Source organism: Aphelocoma coerulescens, chromosome 1, assembly GCF_041296385.1.
Source record: "Aphelocoma coerulescens isolate FSJ_1873_10779 chromosome 1, UR_Acoe_1.0, whole genome shotgun sequence".
Taxonomy (NCBI): domain Eukaryota; kingdom Metazoa; phylum Chordata; class Aves; order Passeriformes; family Corvidae; genus Aphelocoma; species Aphelocoma coerulescens.
Window position 1 is genome coordinate 51,449,496 of NC_091013.1, and position 15,301 is coordinate 51,464,796.

Below are 15,301 nucleotides of genomic sequence, written 5' to 3' on the forward strand. Positions count from 1 at the left end.
CTGTCAGTACTTTGATTGTGTGTGGTGGTGTTATTAACTGAAGTTTGCTCCTGTGGTGATGCTCTAATAATTGCTTGGTCTTTGGTAACAAAACCTTTCCAGTAGGAGAGCACTGTGTGAGACACCTTCTGTTTCATGGTGTCTTGGAGTAGGTAGCACCAGGCGCCTCTAATGCTAGCAGTAAATTTAGGATATTGAAAACGCAGAATGTGGAGAACAGGGAATATTTGTACCTAACAAATAACCAGGAGCACAACTTAGGATATAGAAGAGATAATTAGCTTTTGTATTAAAAAAACCCCCAACCTTGAAATCTTTCATAGTAATGGATTAAACAGCAGGATGGAGTCAGGATTTGGCTTTCTAGTGGGAATAAAGCCACTTCCAGTGAAACTGAGAGGGTTGTTGTTGGATTAGTGCCACTGGATGAGTGGTTGGCACAAGAATGAAGCTCAGGGAAGAGGGTTAAGGGAGAGCTGTGGTAAGAGGAGTGATGAGGGTCGGTGGGACAAGCCACAGAGGAGTGTTGGGCTCGCAAATTCTACATTGCCTTGTTTCAGATTATAATTTTAAACTCTGTTGAAGCCACTGAATGTCAGGCAGTGGAACATGAGACTGCTCACTCCATGGGGTGAGGACAGGGTGGTCTGGTTAACAGGCTCACACCCCTGAAGCGTGGGGCTTTGAAGGTGCCAGTTATGGCACTAATGCTGGGGTGTGTGTGGGGGGGCAACTACATTTGAGCTGCAGAAGCTGCCAACTCACCTACCAGAAGCCTATCCTGGAATCAAGGGAGGTGGAAAGGGATGTCCAGTGGTTGAAAGGGGAGCATTTCCCTTCCTGGGCCAGGATCCTGTGTCTCAAGGGTGGCTGAAGAGTTCATGAACCTGAGAGAGATGGGAGGATCCTTAAGGCTTGAGATCTGGACAACTGCAACCTTTCTGTGTTGGGGTAACGTGGAAAGAAGAAACTGTGTCACCAAAGGGAGTAGTTGGTAGAAAAGGCTGGGCGAACTCCAAGACACTGACATTAGATGATGGGCAACTGCTGAAATCAGTATAATAGCAGAAGATCTGTTTGCTATCTCTTACATAATCAAATTCCAGAGATATTTTTCAATAGTTAGATCTAATTTAGGAGCTTTCTCATCATTTCAAAATACCAGGTAGTTGTATTCCTGGCAATAACCAAAGAATGGGTATAGCCCTAATGCATCTTCAGCTAACATGTCTCCTACTGCCAGCTGAACTGCTTTAGGCATTTAAAGTCATGTACCATGTCAGGTGTTACCTGCAAGTCAAAAAAGTAATCAAAGAGAACTGATAGAAAAACAAAAGCTTTGATTGTCAAGGAGTTGTTGAATTTAATCTTTAGGGAAGTGGTGGGTCTAGTTGTTCATGTAATTCATGGTGTTCTGAGTCGGGAGAGTTTGTAGGGGTTATGGATCATGGTGGTTAGGAAAGGATAGTTTTTTGGGTGTCTTTGAGAAGTAGAAGTCTTTGAGTTTAGCCAAAGGTATGCGTAATTCCATCCAGCATCCATATTGTCACATTGTTTCGGTTACACCTGGAATACTGAGGGGGAAGAAAAAGAAAATGTTTCTCCTTGGTGGTATTGCTTCTGGTTTTCATATCTCTTGTGATTAATGGTGTTTAATTAATTTGCTGCATTCTCTTCCCTGAAAGATAACGAAATAAAATGAGTCCACTTTCTACTCTGGTAGTGGGAGTATTAGGAGCATAACCTTGGGGGTCGATTCATTTCACTGGGGTGAAAGTATGGGATCAGCCTGGCCAAGTTAGTAAAAAAACCTTGGTCTTTACAATTGTGTGTTTCCCCATGAAATACAGGATTTTTTCACCGCAGTGTTTTTGTCTCTCATTTAGTATATCAGGCGATGTGATTTTCTTACCATTCTCAGTTCCTGATTTTTGTAGTAATTTTTTTTACGGTGATGTCTATACAATTGAAGGATTTTGGAGTGTAGGAAGCTTAGCATGGCTGGTGTCACCAATTCTTGCTTGACAGTAGTATTTAACCATCTCATGTTACTTTTCTGTTTTTCCTTTTTTCCCCTCTAAGCTCTTGTAAAAATGGGATGCTTTTCCAAGTCCTCCCTGGCTCCATTGAAATGGTGACTTCTTAAGTCTTAAAATTTAGCGTGATCAGGAAAACAAAGGAACCCAAGACTGGTTTAAAAAAACCAAAGCTCTTAAAACTTATGGTACCCTTCACTTGACAGACAAGTAAGTACTGTTTTTTTTAAAATGATTTTTGGTCAAAAGCAGTTACTGGACTGGCTGTGGTGACAGTGACGCAGGCCCTCACACTGCCGCTTTCTGTCCTTTAGCTGCAGAGCCATGAAGGGCAGCTAGCACAGGTGTAGGTGAGATGAACCTGCCAGTTGGCAAGAACTTCACCTGCTAAAGTTGCTCTTCAGGTTATGGTTTCTGGGCTGCGACACTGAACCATTGCCAAGCCACAATTAAGGGGGTTGTTTGCCCATGTTGGTCTGCAGAATGAAATGTCACTGAGTTGCTGCATGCAGATGGCAAGTCCTGCAGGCTGCTGCAAACATCTCAGTAGGAGACTGGAAAGTACAAATTACCTTTGGAAATCAAGCTACTTCTGGATTTTGGACTTAAGTATGTAGTAGATTTGCAGACTAATGTTCCCCTGGAATACTGCATGAAATCATTTCCCAACCATCCCCTTCTCCAGAGGAGAGAAGCAAGTATATTTCTGTCTAAGCAAGGACAGGAGAATAATCAGAGCATTTGTGTGTCCTGTCAAAAATATGAGGGCTGTTCAAACAAGGAGAGAAACGACAAGGCCTAGGAGGCTGATGGAATATGACCGGGGTATGTATTGGATGGGTCTCTGGATGCACGTACCATTTCCTAAGGTTAATGATGGCTTTTGCTGAGCTTTACCATGTGTTGGGAAGCTTGAAAAGCTGGGATGGAGAGTTTTCAGTGGAAAATCTCCAGGAACAGTACAGAGATAAATTTTATTCTCCTCATTCCTTCTGAAGGCATCAAGAGCATGAGTATGCTTCAGTGATTTTCTCTGGATTTCAAATTGTTACTGAAGGATTTGTAGCTGCTGTATCTGGTAGCGAAGCTGTTTTAAGCTGGTCAGTGCCTGATGGGAGTGTTGTATTGACAGATTTTGGGATTTCTCCCTTTTCTCAACCTTTTACCTTCAATATGCTGAGAGATGATTATTAGTAATAATGCCAGCCTGCACTTTTAAGGAAGGGCAGGCCAGGAGAAAAGACATTAAAAATTATTAATTGAAACACTTGTGGTCAATTGATCAATTTTAGAGAGTGTACTTTCTTATTAAAATAGACACTCATCACCCACATTTGTAGGATGCCAGCCAAATAGGCTCCTTAAATTGATTAATAGCATCACTGGTGGCATGTAGTGCCCCTTGTTCAGAGCCTGATTATGTGACTACACAGTCACATAGATAGATACAATGCTGTAGATACCATGCTTTTTTTCTTGAAAAAGCATTTTATTGATACATTTCTAATGGAAAGCAAAAGAAGGGGCCCTAGTTTTCAAAAGTGCAGTGTTGGAATTTGTTGTGGGTTGTGCAAAGGCAGGAATAGGAGCTGAACATTATTATCCACTATGTAGAGCAGGTTGCATTCAGCTTATGACTTTTTTTTGGAAGCATAACTCTGAACCTGGAAGTTGAGTTTCTTCAGTGTGTACCACAGCTTGGAATAGCATTTGCTTGGTTTTCTTTGCTCTTTTTTCCCAACTTAAGGGTAAATTGTGGAAGCCTGTCCTCTCTTAGGTGCTGTGGCTATAGCTGGAGAGGTCAAGGCCACCTCATAACTGTTGTCACCTCTGTTTTAGAGGATCAGAATAGATTTGTTTAAGCAGTTTGGGTTTTTGCTAAGTTATCTTGCACTGATTGATGCAGTGAGGTAGAACTTGCACATGTGGGCACTTCTAAAGCGACTATATCCAGCTTGGTGCTTGGTGGAACGAGGCACTGGCTCTTGCTGCCTATGCCAGCCTCAGCAACATCAACGCTGGTTTTACAATCACCTTCTGGTGATGTATAAACCTGCAGCTTGTTTAGCTTTTTTCTGCTGTTTGTGGGAACTATTTTGTTCCCTCTTTTAAAGGAACCTTAATGGGCACAACTTCTCTGTTTCTGCTTATTCTTTAAGTGGCTTTGCTGTGAACATTGGCTCAGAGTGCTTGAAACTGTGGTGAAGGGAGAGCTGCATGGTATTTTGTCCACAATGGGATGGTGGTTAGTGCTGTTCTCGTAACTTTTTTACAACATCTTGCGCAGTGTAAAAAGGGAAGACATGTCAGTGTTTATATAAGCTTCTACATACAAACAGTGTTACATTTTTTTATTCCTGCTCTGATTTTTCCATTGTCCTGGTGTTCCCTCTGAAGTCAACTGTGAGGATACACTTTAAAAATTTTTGAGCCACATAAGGGTAGTATTTTCCATCTGAGGCAGCATTACTCTGTTTCAGAAATTAATGTGTTTCAGACTTTATTGTGAGCTAAACCACTGATAGCTGTTCCCACTACAGCTGGCTTGACCAAAGAGCAGATTTTGACACAGGTGTGAAGTTGTCCACCTTCCTTTGGACTTGTAGCATGAAGCCTTCGGTGTTCATCCACCTTCCCTCAGATCAGGTAATCAGGAGGTTGCCATCACACTGAGAAACAACAGAGACATGGTCCACACAGAAATTGTATTCCTAAGTAAACTGATTATTAAGATCTGGTTATTTAATTTATAATTGCATACAAATGTGAGGATTACTTGTTCTTCTGGTGGTCTCTGGGATTCAGCAGCATCCTAGCAGAAGATAAAGAAAATTCTTGTTTTATTTTTGAATGAGTTAGAATTTAAAAGACTACATTACAAGTTTGAGAATAGAGAATAAGTACTGCTGCCTGTACCTCAGGTAAAGGTGGCTCAATCCTGGACTGAGCATAAACCTAGTTTGAGTAAAAACATTAAACCAGAAGTGGGAGAGTGGGTGATAGTATCTGGTAAGGCTAATCTGTATTATCAGGGCAAAATAAGAGTAGGAAACCCATAAAGTTAGGACCTTTCCTGTGCAACATCTGTAGTGTCAGTCTAGTCTCAATGGAACTCTCTTGCTTTAGGGGTTGGTCTTTATCCATTCCCCCGCTGTGGAGATACAGAAGAACCACTAGCAGGTCTCTTCCCTCTTACCCTACTTGAAGCACAAGCAGTTTTCCTGTGGTTTGCCTTCCTTTTCATTTAAAATTTGATTTCATTTTTAATACAGCTAATCACATTTGTTTCATCTGAAGTCCAAACAAAAATGTAGAAACAGAATGTACATAATCCCAATCTGAAATTAGGAATAACAAGTTTTAAATATTTAAATATTTAAATATTATTTTACATTTTCATAAGCCCTTTTGAGTCCAAATCTTGAATAATCCATATATGGAGAGTAATAGATACTGTTTTGCTGAAGAAAGGGGAAAAATAAAGTCTGAAGGAGAAAAAATGACTTTTTAAAATTAATTGCAGTTCTTTGTGAATTCAGAAATGTAGTTAGACTTTTCAGCCAAGCTTTAAAATGTGTATTGTTTTGAATGATATGTTAGAAAGTATGCTTTCTTCACATTCTTTCAGACAATTACCAAAAAAAAAAATCACCAAAAATTTGTGATTGAATATGGGCATGTTTTTATATTTATACATACATATGGGGGAGTGTGTATGTGTGCACGTATATGTATATATAAAAATAAAAGCTATAATTTTTGTAGCAAGAAAAGGCTCATCAAGTCCTTTGCCATTGTGCACATGCTGGTAAATAAAATTTTAAGTCTAACCGAGTTTGAACTGTGTGTGAGGATAAGGTGGTGAACTGACACACCTTGTGCTGCACTGTAACATGAGCATTTCTGTATGTCAGAGAAGCTGCCCAAAGTGATGGGTGACCGTGTTTATCATTATTTGTTTCATTTCGATCTATCGAAAAACAACGTCATTCTGTTTAAGCTAGAATTGTGAAGGGAGTATCAGGGCTTCAGAGCTATCAATTCAAACAACTGAGTGTTGAAGTTTACTACTTTTAGAATAAGAAGTCAAGGAGGGTGTAGTATTTGGCTGTGTTTTTCTCTGCCCCCTGCAATTTATTGCACTGTTCTAGGTTGACCACTGATTTTTACCTAAATCCAGTCATTTGAGGACTCCAATACTTCTCCAGAGTTTAACTAAGTCCTTTTCTACCTTTACAGTATTATCAGTGTGCACATACACTTTCTAATTTCATTTTTGTACATTGATGCAGTAGCAAGGCTTTTTAAGTGTTACTGAAAGACATAATCTTCCTCTGAAACTTTATCTAATAGTTATCAAACCAGGCACTTAAGTTCTAGGGAGAACAAATTGTTCTTGAAATTCATCTTGAAGACTCAGAAGGTCTGGGACTTATCATTGAAGCTGTTCAGTTCAGAATAATTCATTAATGTCAAATAAAAGACCCTGTAAAGAATAATGTTTACTCCTCTAAGCCTCTACTGAAGGACTGTATAAGCACTTCTCAAAAGTTTAGTCTTGGAATAAACCTTTTAAAGTGAGGAGCAGAATGAACGTGGTGCAAAGGTTGTGTGTTTGGTTGATTAATTGTTCATCCACATTTGGCCAAGTGTGTGCTTTTTTCTGTGGAAACCTGTTGTCAGAGTAGAGGGGTTTGGGGAAAAGTACCTCAGGCATCAGAAAAACAGCACAGCTATATGGTCAGATAGCCAAGGATGTATTTACTTGCACTGCTATGATTGTAATGGCATTGAGATCATTCTGGTTTGGCATGAATGTATTGAAAGCATTGCCCCATAAAGGCTCAGTGAAAATTGGGGTAGATGTTCAGGAGGAGCTGCATCACCCTCATCCCAGACTGCAGTCTCCTCATCTTAGGTGCCCTAGGGACCAAGCAGGTGGCAGAGCTGCTGCTTCTTACTTTGAATCCTAATGTGCTTTAGTACATGTGTGTGTCTCTTCTCTGTGCTAGATGTCATTCTTTGTGGGAGTCTGGATAAATATTTCAGTCTGTAGGAGTTCAAGAGAGCTAGGTATCACCTAGCAACAAGCATCCCACTCTCTGCCTCCTGCTTCTCTTTACTTTTATTAAAGTATCTGTGAAAACCAGAAGTTGAAGCATTAAGGTAATTTTCAGAAATATTTTGCGCAACTTTAGGTATTTTCGTTATGACGTTACAGCAGAGCAACACAGATGTTGGCGTGGGGGCTGGCAGCCTAAAGTAAGTAACTGCCTTGTTTGAACAGCAGTCACAATCAAAGATTAGCAAAAACTTTAGCTGGAGACAGAATAACCCTTATGATCGCAGTTGTTAGGGTGCATAGCAAGTGATCCTTTGGTCTTGTGAGGTCTGCATTTACCTAAACTGGATGAGTTTTAGGCTGTATTACTTGGTTTGTCTTGCAGCTTGTAGTGACAGTGCCTTATGTTGGGACTTGACATGAATTTTTTTTGCAGATAACTTTGTGGCAAAGTATACTGGCTAGTTTCAGTTACAGTGGTACAGCACTCAGTTTACAAAGATCCTGGGGACCAGACCCAAGTCAGGAAAGGCAGACACTTGAAGTGTGGTTGAGGAAGACTTCGGGATATTATGCTCTGCACAGTGCTGAACCGTATGCCAGCATCTCCTGTCCCTTATCACTTTTAAATGTCAAGGACTGTTGTGGATCTGTAGCTTGTGGTTAATGTATATTTTATCTGTAGCTTCTGGAAAATGTCCGCTTTATGGAGCTTACGAATTTCCCTGTAAGAGTCAGAAACTTAAGGAAAAATGACAAGTATGTGGGTACTATTATTATAAGGGTAGCTATTCTTAACACTGGGTTGTGGATAACCTATGTTCCTTCATCTCTGAATGGTGCTGAAACTGAGCTTTCAGTGATCCTGCCTTACCTGATGGCCAGGGTGGTCTTGGTGAGTTTGGGAGAAGTCATGCTGTTTTGGGGAAATCTGGTGTGATTCAGGGCCTTTGAAGGGGGTTGCAGAAGTCAAAATACAGATCTAAGAGCTTTCAAGAAGAAAAGTGCATACTTTAAAAATAAAGTAGATGGTGTAAGAACGTGACTAGTACAGTTATGCCCAAATAAGGAATTTTTTTTGGAGAGGGAAAAGTTAATAAATACTAATTCAGCAAATGACTTAACTTTGCAAATGAGTTGGTCTTTTCCAAATGTATGTTCCCATACCTATCTGAATTAGAAAAGGGTAGAAGTAGCACAAGGAGTAATTTGTTACTGTATTAATGTGGATTTCCTTTAAAATTATCAGTATGTAAAAGACAGTAAAAGTGATACCAGGGTGGACTTGTTTTTTAAATGAACTAATGTGGGTTTATATGTTCAAAAGTGTTCTATTTGTAGAGAGATGAGTACCTCTACACCCATAGGGACTTCTGTTTTTCCTGAAATATGCTCAGCGTGATTGTTCTGAAACTTCTCATGCTCCTTAGTGGGGTCCAGGAATCTTGGTCAGCTTCACCAGTGGGCGGCCGTGCTGGTCAGGGTGGGATGACCAGGCCATTTAATCTGATCAATACAGGTTTTAAAATAGTCTAAGTGTAACCAAATTTATTTGATTTTCTCTTGGTGTAGAAAAAGAAATCTAATGTTTGGTGGCATTCATAAGCTTTATGAACTGCTGGGGTCTGAAAATGCTATTTTAAGGTGATAGTTAGGCTTTGGGTAGAAGAGGACATAATTCTGTGTTTGCTACTTAAATTTCATTCTTTTGGTTGAAAATGATGGTTTGTGCTTTGCTCTGTGATTACTTCAGGAGCCTTTTTGCCTTTAAGGTTTCAAATTGTAAATATTGTGAAGTTGTCTCGTTGGGTAGATTTTCTTCTGCTATGAAACCTGCTTGATGCTAATGGAAGATGTTTCTACTTGGACTTCAATGTCTGATTTCCTATTCTTGGTGGTAGAAACTAACATTTCACTATAAGAGACTGAAACCCAAAGTCCAAAACGAGTTTTGTGGTGGTGACACATCTGGCGGAATGGATGGTCCTTTTTTTCATATGCATTTCAAAGTCCTTTCATACGAAGTCAAAGCTTTTCAGCACTTTCGAAAATCAGGCCAAAGATTTGCAAAGTCACTAGTTAAATATCATTTTCAGAGGAATGGTTTGCTCTTAATCTTCTCAAAAGCAGCCTGAAATAGAAACCGTTCTGTAGAGGAGAGCACCCCAGTGGTGCAAGGATGTGGGCAATTTAGTGCTTGTTAATTGTGCACAATTGTTAATTGTGAAGAAAATTAATAAGCAAATCCAGTTACTTGTCATTGCTAAAGAAGTAGCTTTTCCGTGAGGAGAGGACCATTGGACATGATTTAATAATGCAAAGCAGCTGCAGCTGTGGCTGGTTGGATAGTGGTTTGTTAGTTCTGAAACACAGACCCATGTTTGCTGTGTCACCATAGCCACCGTAACATAATAGGACTCCAGCGCTGGTGTGTAACTTGAAGCTGAGTTGTGTTGTAGGACCATGTGTGTCTGTGTGCATGCAGAGAAGAGTAATGATGAGAAAACCTGGAGAACTGGAAACAATTACAGGTTAAACTGTCTTCCTCTCATGGAGATTCCATGAAGCTTTTGGATACATTGCATTTAATTTAAAAAATCTGAATAACTAAGTAATTTCCTGTTCAGGTTAGATGACCGCATTGTGTAAGTCCAGGATATGGAAACTGGGGTCCAGTTGTCCCATTTTTGGACAAGAGCACAGAGAAAAGAGGAGCTGGAAACTCAGAGGTGGTTCTTCAAGTGTGCAGTTTTAAAAGGAAAAAAAAAAAAAGGAATCAGCTACATGAGATTTTGAAGTAATTCAAATAATGCCAAGGGAGGTTAAATAACAAAAGGGAAAGAGAGTCTGCAAGATGCACAAGAGAAGACAAGTGGTCTACAACAGTTAGCATGCTTACAGGCTATGGTATTTAGTTACATTTAGTTAGGTCAGTGTTTGTGGTGATTTTACAGCTTTTTATAATTCATACAAATATTTGAAACTTACTTTCTTCTATTAAATGTAATATTTTCTCAGAAATAAAATTTAAGTGCATGATGTTTTATCAGTATCATAGTAGCACACTATATGAATGGACTATTTTTATGTTCTTAAGGGAGCTTCTTGTCTTCTTGTCACTGTAAAAGTTTTTGTAGTATTTGGAAACCTCTCATGTTGTCATATACATAGCAGTATTGAAATACTTGAATATGGTTTAAAATCAGGCAGGTGATGCTTTACTGCTATTTGAAGGATGACTTTATTTTGAATGGTAGAAAAATAACAGCAGATTGTTTATAATAACTCTGACAGCAGATTTAGGTTCTTGACTTCACACCATTTCCGTTATTAAGAGAGACATATGTAAGTAACATTTGCTCCCAGATACATGCACATATTCTAGCAAGGGGTTTAAGGCATCCTGTCTATTATTTAAGTTCTAGACATCTGAAGATTTTTTTCTCCCCCAAGGCTTTTTTAAAAAGTTGGACTACTGGGATTGTTTATTTTCTTAAACCTGAAGGAGCCTCAGAAAACATAATATAATATTTAAATCTCTATATGCTTTTTTCTTTTATAGATTAACACAGAGTCATAGAATGTTTTGAGTTGGAAGGGGCTTAATGATCATCTAGTTCCAGCTTCCCTGCCATGGACAGGGATGCCACCGATTAGGTCAGGTTGCTCAAAACCTCATCCAACCTGGCCTTGAGCACTTTTAGGGATGAAGCATCCACAACTTCTCTGGGCAGCCTGTGCCAGTGCCTTGCCACCCTCACAGAAAAGGACTTCTTCCTAACATCTAATCTACATCTCATTTAGTTTGAAACCTTGTCCTATGGTATGTGCCCATGTAAAAATTCCTATTCCAGCTCTCTTGTAGCCCCTTTAGGTACTGGAAGGTGCTGTAAGGTCTCCCCAGAGCCTTCTCTTTTCCAGGCTGAACAATCCCAACTCTTTGAGCCCTTCTTCACAGGAGAGATGCTCCAGCCTCTCTGTTCTTCTTTGTGGCCCTCAGAATCAAACTAATCATGTGTCTATAGGAAACCTTGAAAGAAATGCATACTCAGATTTTGTAGTGGTCTTGGACAGTTTTTTATGTGTTACTGCTGAGATAGTGCATAGTATTTCTGGGAAATACAGTTTGAAATACTGGTGAAGAATGTTCTCCATCTGTAGCGGCTGAAAGGTTTACCTGTACAAATGCAGGGTATTGGTGCATAATGGGCTCAGAAGACTCATTAAAGCAGTTGGGACTTAGTGAACTGAAATAGCAGCTCAGAAGTTAAAAACACAGATTTGACTAAAATCATTAGTTAAGAGGAAACATAAGGCTTTCTCCAATATACTTTTTTTGTCTTATTTATACATTTTTGTTTGAAGTGCTTATAAAACTTACTGTTCTTCTGACCTCTGTTTTACTATGGAACAGATGTCTGTGGTTAGATTTTATTCTATTTACATACACAACATATTTGAGAAATTATTAAAGTTCTCAGAAAATACACAAATGAAATGATTTAATATTTTCTTTTTAGGATTGAAGTGGATCTACGGACAAATGGATTACTGAATATTCATATGAAGAGGAAAGCCATAAAAGTTGGTTGACATTTTTACAGCCATATGCATTATATGTATTAATGCCGTTATCAAAAATTTATATTGGGTTATAAACCAGAATAACTTAAATAACTGGCTTGAGCTTTGTATGCTGTATTGTCTTAGAGGCAGTGGAATACTGTAGCTTAACAGCTGTAGCTTAATGCAACATTTTATGACAATACCTGGGTGTTCAGCAGAAAACTCAGTAGTATGTTAAGGAAATAGGTAATTCCTTTGAATCCAGGTGTTTGAATGGGCTCACACCTAGTGGTGTTCATCATTCTTCCATGCAAGGATGAAGGGAGAATTAGAGGGGTGTTGTCTTCCATTAGAGCTACTGGCTATGGCGCTTAATATGTTGTGGAGTGGCACTCAGATGCCACGTTGACAGGTGCTGTTTAAGAAGTCAAACAGATGATCTTTGAAAGTTATCTTGGTGCTTTGTTTTCTTGTGATAGAGGGAAGGTTGTTTTACACTGTTTATTTCTTGTGATAGTTAAAAAAGGAGAAGCTATTGGTGCACCTCTGTGACTGGCTACTGCTTTAATACACCAAGCCTTGACCTCTGCCAGTCTGAGTTATTGGTGACTATGAAGGATAAGCTTTTTCTGGGATGCTACAATGACCAAATCCTACCAAGGCTGTTCAAATGCAGCTCATGCTGCTTGTGGGTTTACACCAGAGCAAGTGAATTGTATTGACAAATGCAGGATGTGGTACAGTGGGATGCAGGGCACGATCTGGGGGATGCTGCACAGCAGCTTGGCTAAACAAAGCATTCTGAAAACTCTAATAATCATGGAGGAATATGTTATTGGGGAAAGCTTGTTTCCTTGAGAGATTCTGTCAACCCCTGAATGACAGTCAGGGGTGGAAATAATCAAATAACCAGCAAAAACCACAGGGTTTTTTTTTTTTTTTCAAAAGCACAGTATTAGTTCAGTACAAGAAATGTAAGTGTACTGTTCTGTTAACTTAGCAAAGTAGTTCAAGAGGACAGAGTCTTACTTTTCTCAGTGATAATTTGGTTTTATCAATCTTTTAGCAGTTCAGAAGTTTTACAGTTTATGGACTACTGACCCGGGTACAGAAGAGTGTAATTCCTTCTTGGGTAAACATCTTCAGTGTTCACAACAGGTAGTGGACATGCTGATTCCAGCTACCTCCAAATTCACAAGCAGCATGAGATTTGAGGGAATCATCTGTGTCCTTGAATTCTGTCTCCTGAAATAACAGCCATCAAAACAATCTCCAGAAGCATCCATAGAACATCTGCTTTATATACTGCAGGTCCCAGAAAACACCTCCAGCCTCCCAGAGCAAAATTTAAACCCCAGTAGAGACAAAGTGGTATTAGTAGCTGTGCAGTAATGTACACAATTTTTTCCATGGGGTCAGGGGCCCATATGCCCACATGAGGCAGCAGTTGTTGCCTGCTAAAACCAGAGCACAAAATCTTGAGGAATTTCCCTCTGGTTTGATTGCTGACAAGTCAGCGGCTGCTGCCCATACCGCTGTCTGATAGCTCGGTTTGGGCCAGTGTCGTGCCAGAGCAAACACTTCCCTGCTCAGATCTCTTGGCTATGAATAGCAGAGTGAAAAACTGATACTGTCTGAACCTTACTTGCATCTTTCAGAACTGCAGTAATAAAATCCTGTGTGTACAAACTCAGGGAGGCACTTCACTGGCAGAAAGTGTGAGAGGGTAAAAATACCAAACCAATTATCTGTAAGCCATCTCTGGATGTCATTATGTTACAGTGGACTACTCTTGCTGTATGGTAATGTTTTGTGTTGGATTGAGGAGTAACTGGGACAGGCTATGTTTTAGGTATTTGGTTTGGGAAGTGAGACCAGGGCAGAAAAAGTTAAGGATATATTTCTTGAGAGGGGCTGTCAAACCCAGAGTCTGTGCAGAGGAGGGACGACTTCCAGATCAAGCAAAAGACTCTTGAAAGAATTAGATCTTTTTGCAGGTTTCTAGGGAAAGACTGTAATTGCATGAGAGCTGTATCTCTGTTAGCTCTGTATCTCTGTTCCTCTCTCTGCTTTTGCTTTCCTGGTTCAACACAGAGTGGCGGAATAAGGAAGGAAGAACTGGAGAACAGGGCGACCTCTTTCTTGTCAAGTCATAGTTCTACTCTCTCATGCCCTTCTGATGACATCAGTAATTGTGGGGAAACTGCTTAAAATATGTGCAGATAAGGAAGAGGGTACTGAGTTATTTGTTCACACGTTTTCTGTTTGGCAGCCTTTGCAAATGTAGGACTCTGAATCCAGCTGTTAATCTTTTATATTAGGAAAGTACCGTGATTAAATCATATCACTGAATAAGGAAAAAAAAATGTGGTTACATTGGAGGAATTCAAAGTTCGAGGCTAAAAGTTCCTTTTCTGGGAAGAAATGATTCCAGAAAGCTTAAGCAATAGAGGTGGAGAAGGCTTCTCTGTGGTCATTGTTAAGATCAGTTGATAAAGTTCTGGCTCCAATAGGGAAGAGATTGGATTTCAGCCAGCACCCTGCCTTAGCTTTTTGTTTTATTGCTCCTCTGCTAATCTAGTTTTGAAAGATTTTCATTGCTAGCATGAAAATGTTGGTGTATTGTTGGGAGTGTAAATGACTTGTGTTGCATTGTCTGTATGTTATATTGGTATATTTAAGGTCTTCCTTGGTCTGCCTCAAAATATATATATAAACATGGTGTTGCATAAATAAGTGACATCTAAGCATATATGCAACTAATGAAGGAAAAAGGAACATAATTCTTTCTGTCTCGTAAAATGAGGTTAGATGAATATCTAGCAGAAAAAAGAAATATGCAATAGTAAACCTGACAGCAAATGTCTATATTGAATGCATGCAGCTTATGGTGCTTCTGCATTTTCCATAATACTGACAGCTGCATCCAGAAGTTTCTTTGTTGAATCAGATATTTAAAGTTTATGTTTTGCAGTGTACCGTGGCTGAAGGGGCGGGGGGGGTGTATGAGGGTGAGACTTGGGTAAGAGCTGGCAAGGAAATGGGTAACTGACAGAGGAAAACTGTAGCTCAAAAATTCTGAACAAAATAAAGTCAAGAATTCAAAACCAAGTAAACAGGACTGAAAGAAGGTCAGAGAGCAAAACTGAGGGGGACTAATTGTTTGTGCCAGTTTGGACAAATTTGGAGGAAAATATCCTCTGATAGAAGGCAGGTTACAATCATCCCTCCCCCACCAGGTTCCAGAAAAAAGAAATTTTCCTTGGAGGAAAGTGAAAGAGATAAAAAACTATTTATTCACAAACACACAGGAAAAGGGTAATAATGCTAAATAATAAAACCTCTCAGTGTGGAAACCTGGAAGATTTCAGAGTCCTTCTGTAGGTGTGGTCTCTCTCCTCCTCCTCGGAGCTGGGTTGGTGTGGGCCTGCCTCCGGGGCTTTGGTGGAAAATTCTCCCAATGTGTTCTGGTGTTGAAACAGTCCAGAAGAGAAGAAGGGAAAAACCGAAGTCGCAGGAAAACAAAGTTCAACTCTCCAACTCCCTCTGGAGCAAAGGAGCTGAAAGTTGGCTGAAAAGCAAGCAGGGTGCTTCCTCTGTGCTTGCTGCCGCAGGAGCAGAGGAGTGCGTGTCTGTG

The 15,301-nt window shown here is 39.8% G+C and overlaps 1 protein-coding gene across 11 annotated transcripts in view; it reads left to right on the plus strand.

The window, feature by feature from the left end:
• Positions 1–15,301, plus strand: part of KLF12 (KLF transcription factor 12) — a 236,064-nt gene that overhangs the window by 52,550 nt on the left and 168,213 nt on the right. For all 11 annotated transcript variants that reach the window (XM_069009020.1, XM_069009059.1, XM_069009064.1 and 8 more), the window contains one exon: positions 11,619–11,682. In XM_069009020.1, coding sequence (XP_068865121.1) covers positions 11,662–11,682 — 21 coding nt within the window. In that variant the 5' untranslated portion in view covers positions 11,619–11,661. The remainder of the gene's footprint in view (positions 1–11,618; positions 11,683–15,301) is intronic.